The 26,014-nt window shown below is 39.8% G+C and overlaps 1 protein-coding gene and 1 long non-coding RNA gene across 6 annotated transcripts; one reads left to right on the top strand and one right to left on the bottom strand.

Moving 5' to 3' along the window:
* Nucleotides 1-7,882: 7,882 nt before the first annotated feature.
* On the top strand, nucleotides 7,883-22,256 carry LOC116259334 (uncharacterized). 4 transcript variants are annotated; one of them, XM_031635462.2, is made up of 3 exons: nucleotides 7,883-8,153; nucleotides 8,255-8,711; nucleotides 10,051-10,459. In XM_031635462.2, the coding sequence occupies exons 2-3, from the start codon at nucleotides 8,510-8,512 to the stop codon at nucleotides 10,377-10,379; spliced, it is 531 nt and encodes a 176-aa protein (XP_031491322.1). In that variant the 5' UTR covers nucleotides 7,883-8,153; nucleotides 8,255-8,509; the 3' UTR covers nucleotides 10,380-10,459. The 4 variants fall into 4 exon arrangements, with proteins under 4 accessions (XP_031491322.1, XP_049935048.1, XP_049935049.1 ...); XM_050079091.1 differs by lacking the exon at nucleotides 10,051-10,459 and adding an exon at nucleotides 21,581-22,256 and having other exon boundaries at nucleotides 7,892-8,153; XM_050079092.1 differs by lacking the exons at nucleotides 8,255-8,711; nucleotides 10,051-10,459 and adding exons at nucleotides 19,786-20,242; nucleotides 21,581-22,241 and having other exon boundaries at nucleotides 7,901-8,153.
* Nucleotides 10,324-25,396, bottom strand: LOC116258352 (uncharacterized). Of its 2 annotated transcripts, none has more exons than XR_007574073.1 (3): nucleotides 25,191-25,396; nucleotides 12,984-13,320; nucleotides 10,324-10,459 (listed from the first exon to the last, which is right to left on the bottom strand). It is a non-coding gene; the product is annotated as an uncharacterized LOC116258352 (long non-coding RNA). The 2 variants fall into 2 exon arrangements; XR_004173699.1 differs by lacking the exon at nucleotides 25,191-25,396 and adding an exon at nucleotides 13,652-13,789.
* Nucleotides 25,397-26,014: the final 618 nt, after the last annotated feature.

The following is a 26,014-nucleotide window of genomic DNA, read 5'->3' as shown; positions in this document are numbered from 1 at the left end:
TGTAATTCTCCCACCTGTTCTTTTTTTTAGGTCGTGTCTGGAGGTTGTGGCTCATATTCTCTTGGTGGTGCATTTGGAAGGAGCACAACAAGAGGGTCTTCAGAAGCACCTTCTCATTGCTGGATTCTGCGGCACTCTCCCCACCCCTCTTTTTTTGTTTTATTGTGCTGCTAACTTGTATGTTTTGTTTTTTCTATTTTGTTTTAGCAGTTTGTTTTTGTATCTAAAGGACTTCCTATTCTTAGATTTTGTTATGCATTCTCATTTTTTGGGTCCCTCTCTCTCTCTCTTCCCCCTCTTTAGCTCTCTCTCTCTTCTCTTCTTTGTTCCTTCTGCCTTATTTGCATTTTTTGTTTACTTTGTTTTATTCTTTGTTTTTTTTTGTGACTACACGTCGTTCCATTTTGTTAATGAATTCCGATTAAAACGGCTGTTTCTCTCTCTTCTCTTCTCTTCTCTCTCTCAATGTATCATTTTCCTCAACGAGATGCTAGTGGTGAACTCCCTCTTTCAATACATTTCTTTCTTTGATATCTTTGCATTCCGTTGTTTCACTAGTGTCTTTGGATTTTTCTTTTTCGAACATGAGACTGGCTGTGCGGACCTGGAACCATGGAGTTGTTGGCCAGGTCCTACCAGATTAGCTATTGGCCTTGGCCCTAGCTATCAGCAAAGATCTGGGGCTTGTTTGAGCCCGACTTTATCAGCTCTTTGGCTAGCTCCATACGACCCGATGTTCAGCCTTAAGTCAGCAAAGATCTCGGGCTTGTTTGAGCCCAATTTTATCAACTCTTTGGCTTACTCGACCAGACCCGATGTTCAGCCCTAAGTCCAATGACGCATCCATGCTTTGATTACTGCCAGTGAAATTTTATATTTTTTTAATGTTGTCTTCCAAAAGTAGAAATTCGTTTCTAACAAAATGAAAAGCCATCAATATAATTATACAACTGACCATACGTGCTCTAGTGATACATTCCTTGGCCTCTCTTTTTCATTTACATCTTTCTGCAACTATTTACTAGTCGTAGCCAGTCTGGTAGGTATGTGCGTACATACATAGTATCAAGTGTAATCCAGGTCAAGTAGCAGGGCTGGAACCTTTGCTGGATCCTTCTCACCTGTCTTACGATGGGGAGACCGTTATCTCATGATCTCATGTCACTAAGGGCGCCCGTTAGCCGTCGAGATGATGTCACAGACATTCCATCAAAAGAAAAAAGAGAGAAAAGACAAGCTCATCTTTGCAAGTGCATATGGAGGAAGCCTGCAATATGCAGGATAACTTCATTCAAGTGGAGAAGATATTTAAGTTTCCTATGCCTCTTTCAGCTTTTAGATAGCTAAGATCATTTCACTTCTTTCACTGTTAATTGAGAATGTCGTATCAATGGATTAATCCATCCTTCTGCAACATAGACATGAAGAGATCGGAGATGATACTCATTTTTTGTTTCAAGTTTTCGTGGCCCATGGACATGGGGAATCAGTAAAGAGGAAGCATAAGACTTTGACCTTTAAGCAGCAATGTTAGTGTAGCTGCTTCCACTGCCAAAAGTTTGCATTAGAATTGTCCAACATAACTACTGAAAAGTGCAAATCATGCCGATTGGTAACAGATATCTGCATCCTGCAACGTTATTGCCAATTTGCTTCATCCTTTCCACAAGCTAAACAAGAACTGTATAAAGGCCCCCTATCTCTCTGCATCTCTGTTTCCGTACATGTCAATCTTCGGCACAATGCCAAAACTTCACACTAATCTGTAAGCAGTTTTCTGCTTGCCTAACACATTGTAATTGTTCGAGCTAGCATTGTGCAAGCCTGACATCACCAAGCTGTCAACATATTGCTTAATCCTTCCAGCATGTTCCACAAGTTAGAGAAACAAAGGTGGAGAGTAAATAATTGAACAATATGCTTTCAGATTCACTAAAGTTACATTCTTTAGTCATTGGGGATGATGCAAAGAATGCAAGATTATCTTATCCCCGTCTTAAGAGATAAAAGTAGTTGTATATGGATTCCCATTGAACGTATCCTTTAGAAGATGTAAACTTGACAGACTTTCCTTCCACTTTACAGAGCTTGAACTGCGGGTCAGCAGAACTGTCTTGAAGCTGGCCTGGCTTGCTTGTGCAATGATTTGGTAGTTCCTATTGTCAGATTACATAGCTTCATCACTCACGATTTTCTTTATCTGTGTCGCAAATTCACTTTGTTCCGAGGACTTTTGTTTCTTAGCTGAAGAATGCCAGTCCTGCTTTTTAGGTTCAGCCGAGTTAATATGGCTTTCCTAAGAAATTGTTGGTTGAGATATTAATTCTCTCAAACATAGGTATAATCATCCGAAGACCAAACAGTCTACTTAAATAAAGTTCTGAACTTAAGTTGTGAACATGCAACCAATGGAACTATCTTATTGCCGAAAAATGTAGAATGCTTGTGCCCATTTTTTTGTAGCTAATGCAATAGATGTCGTCTTTGTGTTGTAATCCATTTCATGTGTGTTCTACTTAGAAGGATATAGCACCTGCAAGGACACAAAGAAATATGACTGATAGTTTTTGAATATCGTCGACGATTGGGTTCTGGGATAGATATATAATATCGTACATATGTAGGGAGAGAGAATCAGTAGTACACTTTACAATCATGTAAACCATGTATTCCCCTTTACATACGATCCCCATCTTCTTATTAGAAAGAAATATGTGATGTGTGGAGGACGAATAATATATGGGATGGCCTTGGGATATGTTGATATATCCCATTTGAATCAGACATCTGACCAAACTGATATGAAAAGTTTGGATATGAAAAAATATTTAATATTCGGTTAAGAAATCAAATCGGATTAGGACTTAAGAAATGACATCGATTGGATATTTAGATTCAGATATACATAAATATCTAGTCGGATTCAGATACATATTCTAATCAAATTTACTTTTAAATAAACATTCTATATCTAATTCTCTTACATTTTGAAAATGAGCAAAATTTGGTTCAAAATTTGGATTCGGATATGAATATAAAAATCAGATTCAGATTGTAAAATCGGATTTCTGATGCGTATTCAGATATAACTTTTCTTTATTTGTATTTGAATCCGACTATGTAAATATCTGAAAAGACAAATACTGTTAAGGGTGTATCTGATCTGGTATATCCGATCTGTTGACGTCCCTAGATCTTGTGTGCTAAAACTTTGTTATCCAATATATGGGACGTCTAGGGATCATCTGACTTTTGAAATAGGCTACAGCAGATTTTTTACGAATCGAGTTGCATGGTTGCGATCGAATGGCAAGCGTGAATTTGGAGATTCAATTAGACGAAACAATCAACTTATAATTATTTAACTTAAGCATAACGATTGATAGTGCTTGTGCTGGTAATGCCAAAAGTATTGTGGATAGATTAATTAAGACCAATTCAAAGAAATGAAGTAAATTTTCTTGCATTAATTCTTAGTACAGTGGCTAAGTAACCAATCCAAAGAAGGAGGATTGCAGACCAACATAAGCTCAGCTTGTTTGCGACAAGACTCCGGTTGGCTCATAAAATACTCATATGTGATTAGTAGATCTCATCGATATTGAAGAAAAGGATATTATAGAGCAACATAAGCTCAGCTTGTTATATGCACATCGGTGCACCAGAATTTGTAATGACAAAACTACCTTTATCAGTATAATTTTTTTATAAGGACAAAAAATGGTACTAAAATATTAAAAGATTAAAAATGACATTTTAAAAAAAAAACCAAAATATCCTAACGTCTATCTTATTTTTATAGGGTGTATATTTGATGGGTGTACAGGATGCTGCAAGCAACTCACTCTCTAGTCGATGGTTGCAGAACAATCATCCAAATGTAACAGGTACATTGAACACCAGTGGTGGAGTTAGAAATCTTGGTTTTAAGGGCACTAATCCAAAAGTTCCATGCTTGGAGGGGCACCAATGTATATAATTGGTCAAATATTCCAAGACAGCAATATAAATCTGGAGTTGATGTGGGCAATTGCCACACTAGAATACATGTTGATGACATACGTACAAAGTCGAAGCATGTGAACGGCAAAAAGCAAATTAATTTAGGCTCAAAAGTCACCTGATTGAGTTACTTAATAATTTAATTTGATTGGAAAATAGATCTATTTCGTTGCATCGCTGATTCAAGAGTGTCAAAATTTAACTATTTAATTGAAACTAAAATTGTTATTTTCAAATTGTTTCCTTATACGCCTTCTCCATTTTTTTCAGCAGAATTATTCAGAAAATTGATCACCCAACAACTCAACCCAATCACATCACCAACAAAAACTGGCACCACCCCCTGTGCTTATCACAAATCAGAAGGCTAAATGCTTCTTATAGGAGAAGGATAATCATCAACCTGGTTGCCAACACCGTGAGCGTCGTCATCCCCAAGCAGTGATTCCTTGGAGATGCAGAATTCTTGCCATTTGCTCCGGTGTGGGGAATGACACGCACTCCGCCACTCCTCCCTCCGCCTCCTCCTCTGGCTCCGCCTTCTTCTCCACCTCAGCCTTCTGCACCTCTGCCTTCTTCTGGCAGTTTCCTTGGCTTTGCCTGCGTTATTCCAATCATGATATCCATGCCCTGCACAGAAACTGAGCAAGTGCGGCACAACTTAATTACTAATTCTGCATACAGCAAATTCGTTTCTCATGACTTTTCATTCAATGTATCTACCTGTTGTATCATATGAAGCTGCACAATACCGCATACTGAACTTATCCACCTTTCTGTTGGGATAAATGGAACAATCTGATAAACAGATGTGTAAAAGCATTCCATGAGCCCTGATTTTTTTCAGGGGCCGCCAAACCATTTGCAGGTCGGGCCAAGAGGAGCGACGGACCGAACCAAACTAAAAAAAAATTGATTTTTTTAATATAATTTTTTTTTCCCTGCACTGAGCCATGGCCCAGGCGGCCCCTGCTCCCTCCACCCCTGCATGTTATCTCATTCTATTAAAACGAGTGCTGACTGCAATCGAACAGCTACAGCTTAAGACAGGGTAATTGGTTCAGTTGGACAAGCCATTGTATGCGGCAGTCTGCTCAATTGAGAGCAGCGGAGCAACCAAGAAAGACCAACGATTTAAAAAGGGGAGGTGGGACGTGTAGAAGATATATACCTGGTGATAAGGCAGAAATTTCGTTGGAAGAAACCAGAGAAGCGGCCGCTGGGGTTGATCGGAGAAGAAGAGATAAAAGCAAGAAATCGATGAAGATGCACCGCATGGCCATGGTAGCGATGCAAGCTGAGAGAGAGAGAAAGAGATGCTATCGGGGCTGGGGGTGGTGGAGGAGATAGACGTTAGTTGGTTGCTTTTTGGGTTTTCATTGAAGACAACCTTTTTTGGGTTTCTCTAATTGTTATGTACCAAGATCACTATAGCGATAGGTTTTTTTATTTTGTGAAACAAGAAATCTCACAAAATTTTTTCATTGCAAATGTTACTTATTATTCTTTAATTGTGATGTACCAGGATCACTATAGCCATAGGAAAAGAGGAGCTAACAGATGAAAAAATAGTCATAGAAAAAGAGGATCTAAAGATGAAAAAGGAGATATGATTGAAAGTTTTTGAGCGTTGTACCATTAGAGCTAACATTCTCAATGTCTGTTAGCTCTAATGCTACAACGCTTATAAACTGTCTGTCATGCTCTTGATGAAACATGTTCATTCCACTCTTTATAAGGGAATGGAGGTTCTTCTCCGTCTTCGATACAGGACTATAAATTCTCACTTTTCTTTCATGTTACAACACTATTATTCACACCAACATTAGGCCCCACAACTACAATGACAATGACCAATTGCCATGCTGACTAAAGTGTCCTTGAAGCCTAACTTTCCATATGCTAGAAAAGACAAATTGCACCAAACCTTCATCAAAAATGACAGCACAAATAACAATTCAAAATGTTAGACATAACACAAGCAAGTTAAACTGAATCATGACTCCATTTTTTCTCACTATATCTAGGGACATCAAATGTCCACCAAAAGAGATGGATGTCAGGTGAATATTTTTTTTTCCTACATCAAGGAGGATAAGGAGGAAGTGGGAGAGAGGTTCCTCCCCCCCTCCCCAACCCACCATCATGAGGAGCGACGTCCGGCATGGCCTTGATGCCTGCCGGCGACGGTAGGGTGAGCTGCCCGATGGCTTTCTTCTTCTAAGAGAAGAGAGAGGAGAAGCATAAAAGAAAGGGATCAGTGGGAGAGAAGGAAAATGGGTGGAGGGAGGGAGGGAGAACAACATGATTGAAATTCTGGACTCTGATTTTAGGTTGATGGTCATGATTGGACGGCACCCTAACCATATCATATCCATGCGGTGGTTTTGAGAATCAAAATTGGTTGGAACTTGGAAGAAGCTTCTTTTGGCACTAAATTGTGCTTCCTAACATGTTTTAACATAATCTAATGTCCAAAGAGGGCATTGCTATTGTGTAAATTTGCTCTAATTTTATAGTATAAGTTTGTGAAATAGTTACAAACCATTTCTTTGAACAAACGGGCCTAACAGGTGACAGACTGGGTTTCGAGTTTCCTTAGTAGTGTAAAGTTGTATGTTCTGTAAATACTAATCTATGGAGGGCCACTATCATTCATTTCTCCTTTGTCTTGTTGCTGCAAATATCTGGGGCAATGTCAACAAGAACTTTTGGCAAGGAAAGAGCACCATGTGCTGCTATCTATTTAGAATTTCTATAGAAGTTTTGGCTTGGCAAGCCTATGAGAGTGGGTGTTGCGTGTTTGGCGCTGAACATATAATTTGGTCTTGGACTCCACGCACAAGCAGCAGGAGTCAAACTTGGAGCCAGGAATTTTTGACTAAAGGCCTAGTTTTGAACTCAAATTGGGCCAACTTGAGCTTGACTCCACTCCAAAAACTTCAGTTTAAACTCAAATCAAGTTCCATAAAACAAGCTCGAGCTCGACTAGACAATACAGCATCATGCTTGAGCTCGACTTGTTTGACTCATTTGGCTCACTTCTATTATAAACTAATAGTTAGAACTAGTATCTGGGGCAGAGTCGAAAGGAGGCGCTCATGGGCCTTGAACCCACCTCAAAAATTTTTCTTAAAAAATTTACATGTAAATTTTAAAAAAGTTCACTTGTTCTAAATAAAAATTTTGAAAAATATATTTCGGTCACAATTAAAATTTAAAAACTTTAATTCAGCCACCCTTAAAAAATTGATAAAACTAGTACTAATGGATAATAAATGCATAGCAGCATAGCTCTAACTATCCGAGAACTAAAAAATATTCTTGCATTTTCTCACCCTCAATCGTGGTGGAGGTGGAGAGGAGCAGGGCGACACCAGAACCAAGATCAAGAAAACTAAGAGGGGCAGCAGTGAGGACTGCAGCTGTAGTTGGCATGCGAAGCTCAAGCGCCGGCGGCCGTCGCGCCGGCGTGGCGAATTCAGGCGGCCTTAGCTGCTTGAGGATTAATATGGGGCCTGTAGTCTTATGGATCAGCTTGGTGGCTGCCTTGATCCTGCTGTAAAAGCAACTGCTCCTGCTGTTGTACTTCCATTCTTTTAACTTATTCTTTTTGTCCATAATCTGAAGAACAATGAACCACTTTAATTCTCAAAGTCATGTTTCTTCATAAACACTGCCAAATACGAGCATGAATCTCTTGATCTTTCCCTTTTTCAAATATTGCGATCTATTATAAATGGATGGGAGTGAATACATTAATGTAAAAATTTAATTTCCTTGGGATTCGTAATCTTATTCGCCGATTCAGGCAATGCCGGTCTGAGACTTCTAAGATTCGATTGCATGTCGGTGAATGCTTTCCTCGGCACATAATCCCTTCGAAATCCAATTCGACTCCGGCGTCGACGAATTTATGATTTGAAGATTCGGACAAACCCAACGACAGTAAAAGCGCGTCATGTAGGTGCACACAATTTTATTTTTGCACCAGTATAATTAATAACTAAAATATTTTTAGTTCAGAAAACTTTTTGTAGGCACGGTGGACATAACTTTCTCTTTTGCTCATCCTGTTCTTGTCTGCCTGCCGACGTTTCCGAATCTCACGTTGCGAGTGCCGATTCGTCGCACATTGCACGCCAGATCACGTGAACCTTTTGCCCTGCCTCTTTTTCTTGTGTAGTCTCTCGTTCGAGTTCACATAATTCAGCAAATTTATATTGATGTACCCAAACTTTTTTGGATGCAGATCGGATCCCACTGGCTCCGCCTATTTCAGTCGAGTGGGCAATTGCCGTGAAGCTCCCAGACAGCATCTTGTGAATGGAAAACTTTTGCGATCCAAAGCCGGAAGGTGCCCTTACCTGCCCCTTTTCTGTCGCTGTGTTAATAAGCAATTCAGAATAGAGGACGGTGAGAGCGAGCAGAGAAGCAAAGGCCGTCGTCCTCACTCGGTTGACATCGGAGGTGGAGCTACAGCTTGAAATAAGGAGGTCGGACGGAGATGAGAGACGGCAGAGATCCCTTCAGACCGCCAGCAACCGGTGGTGGCGAAAACAAGAAGGCGGTGATGGCCGGGAGAGGCGTCATAATAAGGGCAGCCTTCTTCCTCTTCCTCTTCCTCTTCCTCTTCCTCTTCTTCTCCCCAAGACCTTGCTTCTGTTTATCAGCAGGGCCTGCTGCTGGCCCTTCATCATTCTCCGCAGGTCTCCCTCTTTCTATCTCTCTTTCTGTTTTTATTAATACCAAAGTGGATATACAGTGTAGATTATGTGTTCCTTCTTCCTTCCACAGCCTATCGTTTTATTTGGCGTTGTTTTCTTTGATGAAAAGAAAGTTGCAGATACCAAATTAAGGGTTTGCAGGATATCTTCTGCTGTTGATCGTCTTCTACCTAACGAAAAAATATGCGTTTTCTTTTTTAACGTATAGGTAAAAGATGAGTCGAGATTCAGGGACTATTATGGGGAAAAGCTACTTTAACTACGCTCATTTGGATGATTTTGAGGATCAAAAATCGTTGGAACTTGGAAGAAGCTTCTTTTGACACAAAATTGAGTTTACTAACATGTTTTATCATAATCTAATGTCCAAAGAGGCCATTGCTACTGTATTCAATTGTTAACCTTTTGAGGAAGTTAGGATTCAATAGCTAGAGCTTGAGGTTAAATTGTATCATTTCTATTAAACTACAAGCTTGTTTTTACCGAAGGCATGTAATGATCAGAATAATCTTGGTTTGCCCCAATATAATGACAAAAAAGAAGTAAAGAAGTTAAAACTCTAATTTTTTTTTTGAAAAATAACCAAATATTCCAACTTTCCTGTTCTTTTATTTTGGGTGTATACTCGTTGTTCACTCTCATGGAAAATTAAAAAGTATTTGTTTTTTACCTCATTTGATGCACTACTCGTTGTTCACTCTCATGGAAAACTAAAAAGTATTTGTTTTTTACCTTATTTGATGTGACTGAGCTTGTAGTGCATGCTGACTAAAAGATGATAATACATGTTAGTCCCCGTGTCATTAAGTTCAACTAATTTGATGGGAAAAAGGAATGTTCTATTCACACAACAAATATAGACTGTTCAAAAAAAAAAGGTGGGTTAGCGTATTTTATAACTTTATAAGTCTTTTTACTTTTTTCAATCTCATTTTTATCTTTTTCAAAACCTTCATTTTTCACTTTATTACCACCCCATGTGCATGTGCAGTAATGAGTTGCTTTTGACAACTGGGTTTTTTAGTCATAGGGCACTTGCATTAGTGACACAAATTTGGTGTGAACGCTGCATATAATTTTCAAGTCATAACAATGTAATTTTGAGAGAATATAATGTGATTTTTAATGGGCTGGTGTGGGCAGTAGCCCACCCTAGACAACAAGTATCTCTCTACTTCTCTTTGGATAGTATATACCAAGAGGGATATAAATGTATACGGTAATTAATAACCCGGAAGTAAGCAGGAGTCCAAGAGAATTTTTCTAAAGTTTCTATAGCTTATTTGAGGTGATCATTTGCTCATTGAGGACGAATATGCAGGTGGAGGAGCAGTTGATCAGATCGGCCAATTAAGGGCACATCATACTGCAATTAAGAGGCAAGTTATTAGTGGAGGTGAACCTGGAGTTTCAAGAAGAAGTAGTTCCACCAGTGGTAGAGGCACATCGGCCAGGGGCCGTGGCGGTGGACAACGGCCCCATGGTACTTCGCTAGTTCCTGGTCTCTACGGTGCTGCGGCAGGCGCCACCACCAGCACTGCCGCCAGATCCGGCCAAGACAAATCCCACAAGAGTTCCTCAGTCAGCAATCACTCGGACCTTTTCTTGGCTGGTTGGGCAGCATTTAGTTGTCTCTTGATGTGGAAGTGAATAGTATAATGGAGATGAATACAATCTGTTGGGGAGGCCAAAGTAGTTGAGCAGGTCCAGGTTTCCGTCTTCATAGTTGTCTATGTTGTAAAAAAGAAACATATGAGAGAAAGTTATAACACATATGTACATGCCCTTATGCATCATATCATGTATGCCCTTATGCCACTCAAGCCAATAACATACTAGCAATTGTCCCTCCAAACTCCTTGGGCTCGACGCTACTATAGAGAGGGGCTTATAGAAAAGGAGTTGTTACGTGATTGGTTGTCTTAGTTTTTAAGTTTTTAACTAAAACTGCTAAGGAATGGATTGTAATCTGTCGCCACATCGTTACAATTATGTGACAGGTAGATAGATGCTGCATCATTGGAGCATTCAATCCCTAGCCCTGTAGCTGGTTATGCCACCCAAAAAACAAAGAGTTTGGTACATAAAAAGACCTCATATGAACTACAAGACTGTTCCTGATTTTATTTTCATACAGAAGCCCAACCACAAAGAGTTATTAATTGATCACCCACACAATTGCTATGGATCCAAGTTATATTTTTCATACTCAATCTCTCACTATTGCCAAATAGACTCTTAGTTCTATAAAAATGTGTGTGTTTTTTTTCAGATTTCTACATCATTAACGTTGCCACATTCTAAATATGAAGCTGCCGAAAGAAAATCGCTATAGAAGTAAATGCCGTTGATAAGGCTGGATATTATAGTCTTGTAATGTTTTTTTTTTTTTTGGGTTAGGAGACTCAAAACTTAACCGGGATTATTTTTTTCCATACCTATCAAGCACTCGAAAAAAAATTCTAGAAATATTTTTACTGATACATGGATTTTTACTGATATGGGTGGAGAAAAAAAAAACCTGCCTCTCACCTTATTGTAGAAATATTTTTACTGATACATGGATTTTTTTTTTCTATGGAGATCAAATGCATTGATTCTGTTGGGGCATCTGGCAATAGAAACATCAACCCACTAATGCACTATTCTATAAATTTACCTTTATGTTCGGGATAAATTGATGAAAAACTAAGTTAAATTCTTATTGTCAAACACCTCCTATGACTATTTAATTTTAATACTCATAGAACCTTGCTTTTGATTTTGACAAAATTATATTGACTTGTTGGTTTTTGATATTTTCTTTTCTGGTGCAAATCTGTTGGGAGGTAGAAGTCCTTTCCCTTTTTAATTATTACCAAAACATAGGGGGAGGTGCAAGGAAAGCGATAATTTAACTTCGTTTATGCAAATAAATTTTACCTTTTAGTAGTTTCTAAAAATAAAACACCCATATTCATGAAACATAAGAATATTCACACAACTCACAAACTCACAAGGGAGGAGGCATATTTCATGCCTTTCCCTGTTAACCTGAGTATATTATATCCTCCTTTGCAAAAGTATGTTTTCTATATGTATAAAAAGAAGGTTTGAGCATGTTTTCGTGGTACACTAAAAAATTGGGTTTTTTTTTTCCCTAGTTCATGTTCTACTCCTTCTGTTCGGCAAGTTAGAAGAAAAATATTCTCTTCAAACCTTTTCATACAAATTTATAGGAACTGATTGATCTTTATGTGATTAATTGACATTGAATACCTTTCCCCAAATTTACCACACTTTATAATATAGATTCCTAATTACCAAGAAAAACGGTTTTCTTTCTAAAATTTGGTTTTAAATTATTGATTGAAGTACTGTTCAACAACATTCAATTCTTCTTTTAAGTATTTGTACCACTCTTAATTTTCTTTTCATTTTGTAAAACATGAAATCTGACAAAAGTTTTTATTTGCAAATGTTACTTATTATCCTCCAATTGTTATGTACCAAGATCACTATAGCAATAGGTTTCTTCATTTTGTGAAACAAGAAATTTGACAAGCAAATGTTACTTATTATTCTTTAATTGTGATGTACCAAGATCACTATAGCCATAGGAAAAGAAGAGCTAAGAGATGAAAAAATAGTCATAGGAAAAGAGGAGCTAAGAGATGAAAAAGGAGACATGATTGAAAGTTTTTCAGCGTTGTAGCATTAGAGCTAACATTCTCAATGTCTGTTAACTCTAATGCTACAACGCTTATAAACTGTCTGTCATGCTCTTGATGAAACATGTTCATTCCACTCTTTATAAGGGAATGGAGGTTCTTCTCTATCTTCGATACAGGACTATAATTTCTCACTTTTCTTTCATGTTACAACACTATTATTCACACCAGCATTAGGCCCCACAACTACAATGACAATGACCAATTGCCATGCTGACTAAAGTGTCCTTGAAGCCTAACTTTCCATATGCTAGAAAAGACAAATTGCACCAAACCTTCAATGTGAAATAAAAAAATGACAGTACAATTGAAAATTCAAAATGTTAGACATAACAAAAGCAAGTTAAACTGAATCGTGACTCCTATCCATCAAAAGAGATGGATGTCAGGTAAAATTTTGTTTCCTGCATCAAGGAGGATAAGGAGGAAGTGGGAGAGAGGTTCCTCCCCCCCCTCCCCCCCCTCCCTCTCACCAACATATATGATCAAAGAAATGTGACCATGAATCAAAAGAATTGATGAATTTCACTAAAGAGTACTGTACCATCTGTGGAACATTTCAAATTCCGTTGAAGAGGATTTCAAATGGAACCAGACGAACTGCCATCGGCCACCCCCTATACATCACAGGTCAGAAGGCCTAAATGCTTCCTATAGGAGAAGGGTAACCATCAAGCTGGCTGTCAACACCGTGAGCGTCGTCATCCCCAAGCAGTTTCTTCTTTGAGCCGCAGAACTATTGCCATAAGCTCCGGTGCGGTGAAAGAATCCACGCCGTCCAATACTCCTCCCTCTGCCTCCACCTCTCCCTCCACCCCCTTTCAATTTCCTTGGCTTTGCCTGCGCTATTCCAGTGGCGGTGTCCCTGCCCTGCACAGAAACTGAGCGAGCGCGGCACAACTTAATTACTGGTTCTGTACACTGCAAATCGAACTCGTTTCGCATGACTTTTCATTCTATCTGCCAGTGCAGTGTTATCCTATGAAGCTGCACAATACCGCATACTGAACTTATCCTACTTTCTGTTGGAATAAGCGGGATAATACAAGAAATTGAAATTATAAAAATATCCTGCCTTTCTCATTGTATTGAAACCAGTGCTGACTGCAATCGAACAGCCTATGGCTTCAAGACAGAGTGGTCAGTGCAAAACCAAGAAAGACCAAAGATTTGAAAAGGGGAGGCGGGCGGGACAATATGGTAGATGTATACCTGGGGATAAAGCAGAAATTTTGTTGGAGGAAGACGGAGAAGCGGCTGCTAGAGTTGATAGGAGATGAAGAGATAAAAGCAAGAAAGCGGTGAAGATGCACCGAATCGCCATGGTAGCCATGCAAGCGTGGAGAGACCTTTGTTGCTCTGATGGGTGTTCATTGTTCTGCCTTCCTCCTTTATATATCCAGAGCATCGATGCCAACTCGTACTGATGAGCCTTTCTTTGTTGGTACTCGGCAGTTTCGCGTCGCTTGTGTTCTGAAGAGAGCAGCCAAAAAAGTTGTGAGCGCACGGGCGTATGGTCCGTGTGATCAACTCTTCTTTCTGAAGATTGCCAGACTTTAATTATATATATATATATATATATACCATGCAGAGCATATTCAAACTGTGAGATACCAAAATGTAGTGGGCTAAGGAATATGGTGCAGGAAGTTTCCGATCCAACGGAAAGGTCGGAAGTGCCGCGTCCTTCTCTTTTTGCCTTTTTCTTTTTGCCTAACAAGCAATTTAGAACATCGAGCCGATCACGTCTCGCGCTCATGCATGCGAGGCAGCTTCTATGTGGCTTGCTTTCTTCTCTCTATGTGGTTTGCTTTCTTGTCTCTGTGGATTGAAAATTTGAAATATATAGAGGCGCAGGAGAGAGCAAATCAATTAAGAACTAGCAGAGGCTATCGTGTTCACTCAGAAGCTGCAACTTGAGAAGAGGGCAGTGGAGAATAATCAAGAGGGCACAGGTCCGTTCAGTCCTCCAGCAACCAGGGATGGCAACAAAACAAGACGACGGTGATGATCATCGCCAGCAAAAGAGTGATCGCAATACGGGCAGCCTTCATCCTCTTACTCTTTTTCTCCTCAAATCCTTACTTCTGCTTATCAGCACGGCCTGTTTTTGGCCCTATCTTTTTCTTCTGGTCTCTCTCTCTCTCTCTCTCTCTCGCTCCTCCTCCGGCTGCACAGGGGCGGGCGACCTCCATCGGCTCCCCCGCTCCTCCGGCTCCCTCTCCGCTCCTCCGGCCTCCTCTGCTCCTCCGGCTCTGTCTCGCTCGGGCGGGCGGTCTCCTCCCGATAGGCGGTCTCCTCCGGCCTCCTCCTTTCCTCCGGCTCTCTCTTGCTCGAGGGGGCGGTCTCCTCCCGTCAGGCGGTCTGTCTGGGCTCGGGCGGGCGACCTCCTCCGGCTGTACAGGGGCGAACTACTCCGGCTCTCTCTCGCTCGGGCGGGCGGTCTTCCTTTTTACTTCTTGTCCTTTTTTACACCGACTGTACAGGGTCTACCTTTTTACTTCTTGTCTTTTTTTCTCTAGTGTCCTTGCTCCTACCTAGCTTTTCCTTGTTGGTAGTCTTCCAAACCCACTATCCATTCGTTTTCTTTTTCTCTTTTGTCATTTCTCCCATCTGACTGCTTCCTGGGGTTATGTCTGGAGGTCGAGACTCATTTCAGCTTGGTGGTGCATTTGAGAGGAGCGCAACAACAGAGTCTTTAAGGACACATTCTCTTCGCCAGATTCTGTAGCTCGTCTCATGTAAGGGGATGTCCAGTTCGCCATTCAGATGAAGCGTCGCTGTCCATCTGCGGCTGGGTGACTGTGCCGCTCCGTCTTTCATCTCTCTCTTGCTTTTCTGTGCATTGTATTGTATATTTCTCATTCCTCCTTCTGTTTTTGCGGTTTGTTTTTACGGATTGTTTTTATACCTAGGGGACCCCTTGTCCTCAAATTTTGTTATATATTCACATTTTATCGGCTCTCTCTCTCTCTCTCTTTTTCTTCTACCAAATATCAAATAGATGATTTATGATGCTCGAAGGTTGAAATACAGTGTACTTTATGCCCTTCTTCTTCCTTCCTTGCCCATTTGTTTTATTTGGTCTTGTTTTTTTTTTGGCTAAAAAATTAATGAGAAGTGTAGATATAGCAAAGTTTTTTGCAGGGAATAATTTGTTCTTTTGTGTACGGCAACTTCTTACTTTTGTAAGTAATGGCCTCAAGAAAAATAGCCTTATAGCAATGGAAAGCATATATGCCCAATCTAACTCTTCCATCGGTTATCTTCTTTGTCTTCTCTACGGTTTTCCATCATCTTGTGCAAGAAAATAAATTCTTATCCTGCTCCAAACATCTTGCACACACACATATATATACCTTCAATATTATTTAATTATCATTGTGCTATGTCCAAAGAGGCCATTATTCTATCTCTCTGAACACGCTTTTTACCGGTCGAGAAGTGTTTGTTTATTGATCTACAGCAAGAACAAAAAGCACCAATTAATTTGTATCTCATTTGATCAGACCGGGTTTCTAATAGGAGAAGATAATACAGTTCCCTGTGTCTTGAAATTCAGCACTGATATATAACCAAAAAAAAAAAAAGAAAGGATGGCATATATCAAAAGATGCCTTATGTTTAGGATATACAATAATCCAAACGTAAAGCTTCTTTAAAAAGACAATTTACATGCACCACTTTATTTGATATGATTGCTGATATAATCATTTAAGATGAATATGCAGGTGAAGGAGCAGTTGGGACCGGCCAAGTAAGAGCAAGTCATACTTCCATTAGAAGAGAAGTTATTGTCAGGAGTAAAGCACGTCGTAACAGGCGGTGCTGCCAGGGGTGGAGGCAGAGCAGCCGGGGTCAGCGGGGGTGAGGAAGAGCTCCACGGTACTTCGCTAGTTCCTGTTATGTATATTGGTGCCGCCGCGGCCGGTGCCGCCGCGGCCGGTGCTGCCGCCAGATCTAACGAAGCCAAACTCCATATGAGCTCTTCAGGCAACAACTACCGCCATGGTGCGGACCTTCTCTTGACAAGCTAGCTAACATGGCCAGAAAAAAAGAAAAGAGAAAAAAAAACACATATATTTGCTCTCACATAAAGTACATATCTAATGTTTGCTTAATTAAAAAGATTTGCACTAAGTGGTGACTCAGCCTAGGCAGTTGGCATAATTGATGTAGAATGTATACGTGCTGCTCTGTTACATTGTTCAATATTTGATTTCTTGCCTTGTATTTAGGACTACATAATGAGTCGAGCCAGCTCAGGTTCGACTTGAATTCGCTTGTGAAAACTTGACTCGTGCTCAGAGTTCGTATATATGCTTGAAATGTTAAACGGGTCGAGTTTAAATTGTAAGAACTCCACTCGTTTAGACTTAACTTGGCTCAACTACATAACAAAAACCAAAATATAATGACAAAATAGTTATACGAGTATCAATGAAATGAGTTAAACGAAATCACTATAAATACAATGTTACTTATAGTGCTATGTTACATTGTTTTCATTGAAGACAACCTTTTTTGGGTTTCTCTAATTGTTATGTACCAAGATCACTATAGCGATAGGTTTTTTGATTTTGTGAAACAAGAAATCTGACAAAATTTTTTCATTGCAAATGTTACTTATTATTCTTTAATTGTGATGTACCAGGATCACTATAGCCATAGGAAAAGAGAAGCTAAGAGATGAAAAAGGAGACATGATTGAAAGTTTTTCAGCGTTGTAGCATTAAAGCTAACATTCTCAATGTCTGTTAGCTCTAATGCTACAACGCTTATAAACTGTCTGTCATGCTCTTGATGAAACATGTTCATTCCACTCTTTATAAGGGAATGAAGGTTCTTCTCTGTCTTCGATACAGGACTATAAATTCTCACTTTTCTTTCATGTTACAACACTATTATTCACACCAGCATTAGGCCCCACAACTACAATGACAATGACCAATTGCCATGCTGACTAAAGTGTCCTTGAAGCCTAACTTTCCATATGCTAGAAAAGACAAATTGCACCAAACCTTCATCAGAAATGACAGCACAAATAACAATTCAAAATGTGAGACATAACACAAGCAAGTTAAACTGAATCATGACTCCATTTTTTCTCACTATATCTAGGGACATCAAATGTCCACCAAAAGAGATGGATGTCAGGTGAATATTTTTTTTTCCTACATCAAGGAGGATAAGGAGGAAGTGGGAGAGAGGTTCCTCCCCCCCTCCCCAACCCACCATCATGAGGAGCGACGTCCGGCATGGCCTTGATGCCTGCCGGCGACGGTAGGGTGAGCTGCCCGGTGGCTTTCTTCTTCTAAGAGAAGAGAGAGGAGAAGCATAAAAGAAAGGGATCAGTGGGAGAGAAGGAAAATGGGTGGAGGGAGGGAGGGAGAACAACATGATTGAAATTCTGGACTCTGATTTTAGGTCGATGGTCATGATTGGACGGCACCCTAACCATATCATATCCATGCGGTGGTTTTGAGAATCAAAATTGGTTGGAACTTGGAAGAAGCTTCTTTTGGCACTAAATTGTGCTTCTTAACATGTTTTAACATAATCTAATGTCCAAAGAGGGCATTGCTATTGTGTAAATTTGCTCTAATTTTATAGTGTAAGTTTGTGAAATAGTTACAAACCATTTCTTTGAACAAACGGGCCTAACAGGTGACAGACTGGGTTTCGAGTTTCCTTAGTAGTGTAAAGTTGTATGTTCGGTAAACACTAATCTATGGAGGGCCACTATCATTCATTTCTCCTTTGTCTTGTTGCTGCAAATATCTGGGGCAATGTCAACAAGAACTTTTGGCAAGGAAAGAGCTCCATGTGCTGCTATCTATTTAGAATTTCTATAGAAGTTTTGGCTTGGCAAGCCTATGAGAGTGGGTGTTGCGTGTTTGGCGCTGAACATATAATTTGGTCTTGGACTCCACGCACAAGCAGCAGGAGTCAAACTTGGAGCCAGGAATTTTTGACTAAAGGCCTAGTTTTGAACTCAAATTGGGCCAACTTGAGCTTGACTCCACTCCAAAAACTTCAGTTTAAACTCAAATCAAGTTCCATAAAACAAGCTCGAGCTCGACTAGACAATACAGCATCATGCTTGAGCTCGACTTGTTTGACTCATTTGGCTCACTTCTATTATAAACTAATAGTTAGAACTAGTATCTGGGGTAGAGTCGAAAGGAGGCGCTCATGGGCCTTGAACCCACCTCAAAAATTTTTCTTAAAAAATTTACATGTAAATTTTAAAAAAGTTCACTTGTTCTAAATAAAAATTTTGAAAAATATATTTCGGTCACAATTAAAATTTAAAAACTTTAATTCAGCCACCCTTAAAAAATTGATAAAACTAGTACTAATGGATAATAAATGCATAGCAGCATAGCTCTAACTATCCGAGAACTAAAAAATATTCTTGCATTTTCTCACCCTCAATCGTGGTGGAGGTGGAGAGGAGCAGGGCGACACCAGAACCAAGATCAAGAAAACTAAGAGGGGCAGCAGTGAGGACTGCAGCTGTAGTTGGCATGCGAAGCTCAAGCGCCGGCGGCCGTCGCGCCGGCGTGGCGAATTCAGGCGGCCTTAGCTGCTTGAGGATTAATATGGGGCCTGTAGTCTTATGGATCAGCTTGGTGGCTGCCTTGATCCTGCTGTAAAAGCAACTGCTCCTGCTGTTGTACTTCCATTCTTTTAACTTATTCTTTTTGTCCATAATCTGAAGAACAATGAACCACTTTAATTCTCAAAGTCATGTTTCTTCATAAACACTGCCAAATACGAGCATGAATCTCTTGATCTTTCCCTTTTTCAAATATTGCGATCTATTATAAATGGATGGGAGTGAATACATTAATGTAAAAATTTAATTTCCTTGGGATTCGTAATCTTATTCGCCGATTCAGGCAATGCCGGTCTGAGACTTCTAAGATTCGATTGCATGTCGGTGAATGCTTTCCTCGGCACATAATCCCTTCGAAATCCAATTCGACTCCGGCGTCGACGAATTTATGATTTGAAGATTCGGACAAACCCAACGACAGTAAAAGCGCGTCATGTAGGTGCACACAATTTTATTTTTGCACCAGTATAATTAATAACTAAAATATTTTTAGTTCAGAAAACTTTTTGTAGGCACGGTGGACATAACTTTCTCTTTTGCTCATCCTGTTCTTGTCTGCCTGCCGACGTTTCCGAATCTCACGTTGCGAGTGCCGATTCGTCGCACATTGCACGCCAGATCACGTGAACCTTTTGCCCTGCCTCTTTTTCTTGTGTAGTCTCTCGTTCGAGTTCACATAATTCAGCAAATTTATATTGATGTACCCAAACTTTTTTGGATGCAGATCGGATCCCACTGGCTCCGCCTATTTCAGTCGAGTGGGCAATTGCCGTGAAGCTCCCAGACAGCATCTTGTGAATGGAAAACTTTTGCGATCCAAAGCCGGAAGGTGCCCTTACCTGCCCCTTTTCTGTCGCTGTGTTAATAAGCAATTCAGAATAGAGGACGGTGAGAGCGAGCAGAGAAGCAAAGGCCGTCGTCCTCACTCGGTTGACATCGGAGGTGGAGCTACAGCTTGAAATAAGGAGGTCGGACGGAGATGAGAGACGGCAGAGATCCCTTCAGACCGCCAGCAACCGGTGGTGGCGAAAACAAGAAGGCGGTGATGGCCGGGAGAGGCGTCATAATAAGGGCAGCCTTCTTCCTCTTCCTCTTCCTCTTCCTCTTCCTCTTCTTCTCCCCAAGACCTTGCTTCTGTTTATCAGCAGGGCCTGCTGCTGGCCCTTCATCATTCTCCGCAGGTCTCCCTCTTTCTATCTCTCTTTCTGTTTTTATTAATACCAAAGTGGATATACAGTGTAGATTATGTGTTCCTTCTTCCTTCCACAGCCTATCGTTTTATTTGGCGTTGTTTTCTTTGATGAAAAGAAAGTTGCAGATACCAAATTAAGGGTTTGCAGGATATCTTCTGCTGTTGATCGTCTTCTACCTAACGAAAAAATATGCGTTTTCTTTTTTAACGTATAGGTAAAAGATGAGTCGAGATTCAGGGACTATTATGGGGAAAAGCTACTTTAACTACGCTCATTTGGATGATTTTGAGGATCAAAAATCGTTGGAACTTGGAAGAAGCTTCTTTTGACACAAAATTGAGTTTACTAACATGTTTTATCATAATCTAATGTCCAAAGAGGCCATTGCTACTGTATTCAATTGTTAACCTTTTGAGGAAGTTAGGATTCAATAGCTAGAGCTTGAGGTTAAATTGTATCATTTCTATTAAACTACAAGCTTGTTTTTACCGAAGGCATGTAATGATCAGAATAATCTTGGTTTGCCCCAATATAATGACAAAAAAGAAGTAAAGAAGTTAAAACTCTAATTTTTTTTTTGAAAAATAACCAAATATTCCAACTTTCCTGTTCTTTTATTTTGGGTGTATACTCGTTGTTCACTCTCATGGAAAATTAAAAAGTATTTGTTTTTTACCTCATTTGATGCACTACTCGTTGTTCACTCTCATGGAAAACTAAAAAGTATTTGTTTTTTACCTTATTTGATGTGACTGAGCTTGTAGTGCATGCTGACTAAAAGATGATAATACATGTTAGTCCCCGTGTCATTAAGTTCAACTAATTTGATGGGAAAAAGGAATGTTCTATTCACACAACAAATATAGACTGTTCAAAAAAAAAAGGTGGGTTAGCGTATTTTATAACTTTATAAGTCTTTTTACTTTTTTCAATCTCATTTTTATCTTTTCAAAACCTTCATTTTTCACTTTATTACCACCCCATGTGCATGTGCAGTAATGAGTTGCTTTTGACAACTGGGTTTTTTAGTCATAGGGCACTTGCATTAGTGACACAAATTTGGTGTGAACGCTGCATATAATTTTCAAGTCATAACAATGTAATTTTGAGAGAATATAATGTGATTTTTAATGGGCTGGTGTGGGCAGTAGCCCACCCTAGACAACAAGTATCTCTCTACTTCTCTTTGGATAGTATATACCAAGAGGGATATAAATGTATACGGTAATTAATAACCCGGAAGTAAGCAGGAGTCCAAGAGAATTTTTCTAAAGTTTCTATAGCTTATTTGAGGTGATCATTTGCTCATTGAGGACGAATATGCAGGTGGAGGAGCAGTTGATCAGATCGGCCAATTAAGGGCACATCATACTGCAATTAAGAGGCAAGTTATTAGTGGAGGTGAACCTGGAGTTTCAAGAAGAAGTAGTTCCACCAGTGGTAGAGGCACATCGGCCAGGGGCCGTGGCGGTGGACAACGGCCCCATGGTACTTCGCTAGTTCCTGGTCTCTACGGTGCTGCGGCAGGCGCCACCACCAGCACTGCCGCCAGATCCGGCCAAGACAAATCCCACAAGAGTTCCTCAGTCAGCAATCACTCGGACCTTTTCTTGGCTGGTTGGGCAGCATTTAGTTGTCTCTTGATGTGGAAGTGAATAGTATAATGGAGATGAATACAATCTGTTGGGGAGGCCAAAGTAGTTGAGCAGGTCCAGGTTTCCGTCTTCATAGTTGTCTATGTTGTAAAAAAAGAAACATATGAGAGAAAGTTATAACACATATGTACATGCCCTTATGCATCATATCATGTATGCCCTTATGCCACTCAAGCCAATAACATACTAGCAATTGTCCCTCCAAACTCCTTGGGCTCGACGCTACTATAGAGAGGGGCTTATAGAAAAGGAGTTGTTACGTGATTGGTTGTCTTAGTTTTTAAGTTTTTAACTAAAACTGCTAAGGAATGGATTGTAATCTGTCGCCACATCGTTACAATTATGTGACAGGTAGATAGATGCTGCATCATTGGAGCATTCAATCCCTAGCCCTGTAGCTGGTTATGCCACCCAAAAAACAAAGAGTTTGGTACATAAAAAGACCTCATATGAACTACAAGACTGTTCCTGATTTTATTTTCATACAGAAGCCCAACCACAAAGAGTTATTAATTGATCACCCACACAATTGCTATGGATCCAAGTTATATTTTTCATACTCAATCTCTCACTATTGCCAAATAGACTCTTAGTTCTATAAAAATGTGTGTGTTTTTTTTCAGATTTCTACATCATTAACGTTGCCACATTCTAAATATGAAGCTGCCGAAAGAAAATCGCTATAGAAGTAAATGCCGTTGATAAGGCTGGATATTATAGTCTTGTAATGTTTTTTTTTTTTTTGGGTTAGGAGACTCAAAACTTAACCGGGATTATTTTTTTCCATACCTATCAAGCACTCGAAAAAAAATTCTAGAAATATTTTTACTGATACATGGATTTTTACTGATATGGGTGGAGAAAAAAAAAACCTGCCTCTCACCTTATTGTAGAAATATTTTTACTGATACATGGATTTTTTTTTCTATGGAGATCAAATGCATTGATTCTGTTGGGGCATCTGGCAATAGAAACATCAACCCACTAATGCACTATTCTATAAATTTACCTTTATGTTCGGGATAAATTGATGAAAAACTAAGTTAAATTCTTATTGTCAAACACCTCCTATGACTATTTAATTTTAATACTCATAGAACCTTGCTTTTGATTTTGACAAAATTATATTGACTTGTTGGTTTTTGATATTTTCTTTTCTGGTGCAAATCTGTTGGGAGGTAGAAGTCCTTTCCCTTTTTAATTATTACCAAAACATAGGGGGAGGTGCAAGGAAAGCGATAATTTAACTTCGTTTATGCAAATAAATTTTACCTTTTAGTAGTTTCTAAAAATAAAACACCCATATTCATGAAACATAAGAATATTCACACAACTCACAAACTCACAAGGGAGGAGGCATATTTCATGCCTTTCCCTGTTAACCTGAGTATATTATATCCTCCTTTGCAAAAGTATGTTTTCTATATGTATAAAAAGAAGGTTTGAGCATGTTTTCGTGGTACACTAAAAAATTGGGTTTTTTTTTTCCCTAGTTCATGTTCTACTCCTTCTGTTCGGCAAGTTAGAAGAAAAATATTCTCTTCAAACCTTTTCATACAAATTTATAGGAACTGATTGATCTTTATGTGATTAATTGACATTGAATACCTTTCCCCAAATTTACCACACTTTATAATATAGATTCCTAATTACCAAGAAAAACGGTTTTCTTTCTAAAATTTGGTTTTAAATTATTGATTGAAGTACTGTTCAACAACATTCAATTCTTCTTTTAAGTATTTGTACCACTCTTAATTTTCTTTTCATTTTGTAAAACATGAAATCTGACAAAAGTTTTTATTTGCAAATGTTACTTATTATCCTCCAATTGTTATGTACCAAGATCACTATAGCAATAGGTTTCTTCATTTTGTGAAACAAGAAATTTGACAAGCAAATGTTACTTATTATTCTTTAATTGTGATGTACCAAGATCACTATAGCCATAGGAAAAGAAGAGCTAAGAGATGAAAAAATAGTCATAGGAAAAGAGGAGCTAAGAGATGAAAAAGGAGACATGATTGAAAGTTTTTCAGCGTTGTAGCATTAGAGCTAACATTCTCAATGTCTGTTAACTCTAATGCTACAATGCTTATAAAGCGTCTGTCATGCTCTTGATGAAACATGTTCATTCCACTCTTTATAAGGGAATGGAGGTTCTTCTCTATCTTCGATACAGGACTATAATTTCTCACTTTTCTTTCATGTTACAACACTATTATTCACACCAGCATTAGGCCCCACAACTACAATGACAATGACCAATTGCCATGCTGACTAAAGTGTCCTTGAAGCCTAACTTTCCATATGCTAGAAAAGACAAATTGCACCAAACCTTCAATGTGAAATAAAAAAATGACAGTACAATTGAAAATTCAAAATGTTAGACATAACAAAAGCAAGTTAAACTGAATCGTGACTCCTGTCCATCAAAAGAGATGGATGTCAGGTAAAATTTTGTTTCCTGCATCAAGGAGGATAAGGAGGAAGTGGGAGAGAGGTTCCTCCCCCCCCCCCCCCCCCCCCCCCCCCTCCCTCTCACCAACATATATGATCAAAGAAATGTGACCATGAATCAAAAGAATTGATGAATTTCACTAAAGAGTACTGTACCATCTGTGGAACATTTCAAATTCCGTTGAAGAGGATTTCAAATGGAACCAGACGAACTGCCATCGGCCACCCCCTATACATCACAGGTCAGAAGGCCTAAATGCTTCCTATAGGAGAAGGGTAACCATCAAGCTGGCTGTCAACACCGTGAGCGTCGTCATCCCCAAGCAGTTTCTTCTTTGAGCCGCAGAACTATTGCCATAAGCTCCGGTGCGGTGAAAGAATCCACGCCGTCCAATACTCCTACCTCTGCCTCCACCTCTCCCTCCACCCCCTTTCAATTTCCTTGGCTTTGCCTGCGCTATTCCAGTGGCGGTGTCCCTGCCCTGCACAGAAACTGAGCGAGCGCGGCACAACTTAATTACTGGTTCTGTACACTGCAAATCGAACTCGTTTCGCATGACTTTTCATTCTATCTGCCAGTGCAGTGTTATCCTATGAAGCTGCACAATACCGCATACTGAACTTATCCTACTTTCTGTTGGAATAAGCGGGATAATACAAGAAATTGAAATTATAAAAATATCCTGCCTTTCTCATTGTATTGAAACCAGTGCTGACTGCAATCGAACAGCCTATGGCTTCAAGACAGAGTGGTCAGTGCAAAACCAAGAAAGACCAAAGATTTGAAAAGGGGAGGCGGGCGGGACAATATGGTAGATGTATACCTGGGGATAAAGCAGAAATTTTGTTGGAGGAAGACGGAGAAGCGGCTGCTAGAGTTGATAGGAGATGAAGAGATAAAAGCAAGAAAGCGGTGAAGATGCACCGAATCGCCATGGTAGCCATGCAAGCGTGGAGAGACCTTTGTTGCTCTGATGGGTGTTCATTGTTCTGCCTTCCTCCTTTATATATCCAGAGCATCGATGCCAACTCGTACTGATGAGCCTTTCTTTGTTGGTACTCGGCAGTTTCGCGTCGCTTGTGTTCTGAAGAGAGCAGCCAAAAAAGTTGTGAGCGCACGGGCGTATGGTCCGTGTGATCAACTCTTCTTTCTGAAGATTGCCAGACTTTAATTATATATATATATATATATATACCATGCAGAGCATCTTCAAACTGTGAGATACCAAAATGTAGTGGGCTAAGGAATATGGTGCAGGAAGTTTCCGATCCAACGGAAAGGTCGGAAGTGCCGCGTCCTTCTCTTTTTGCCTTTTTCTTTTTGCCTAACAAGCAATTTAGAACATCGAGCCGATCACGTCTCGCGCTCATGCATGCGAGGCAGCTTCTATGTGGCTTGCTTTCTTCTCTCTATGTGGTTTGCTTTCTTGTCTCTGTGGATTGAAAATTTGAAATATATAGAGGCGCAGGAGAGAGCAAATCAATTAAGAACTAGCAGAGGCTATCGTGTTCACTCAGAAGCTGCAACTTGAGAAGAGGGCAGCGGAGATTAATCAAGAGGGCACAGGTCCGTTCAGTCCTCCAGCAACCAGGGATGGCAACAAACAAGACGACGGTGATGATCATCGCCAGCAAAAGAGTGATCGCA

Source organism: Nymphaea colorata, chromosome 8 (genome assembly GCF_008831285.2).
Source record: "Nymphaea colorata isolate Beijing-Zhang1983 chromosome 8, ASM883128v2, whole genome shotgun sequence".
NCBI lineage: Eukaryota > Viridiplantae > Streptophyta > Magnoliopsida > Nymphaeales > Nymphaeaceae > Nymphaea > Nymphaea colorata.
The sequence above is the reverse complement of the archived record's forward strand: the minus strand, read 5'-3'. Positions and strand labels throughout refer to the sequence as shown.

What these genes read in the sequence shown, in the direction of transcription:
- LOC116259334 (XM_050079091.1), top strand. Translation starts at nt 8,510, where the DNA reads ATGAGAGACGGCAGAGATCCCTTCAGACCGCCAGCAACCGGTGGTGGC. An exon ending in CCCTTCATCATTCTCCGCAG is followed by an intron (nt 8,712 to 21,580) that starts GTCTCCCTCTTT and finishes ACGAATATGCAG; the next exon opens with GTGGAGGAGCAGTTGATCAG.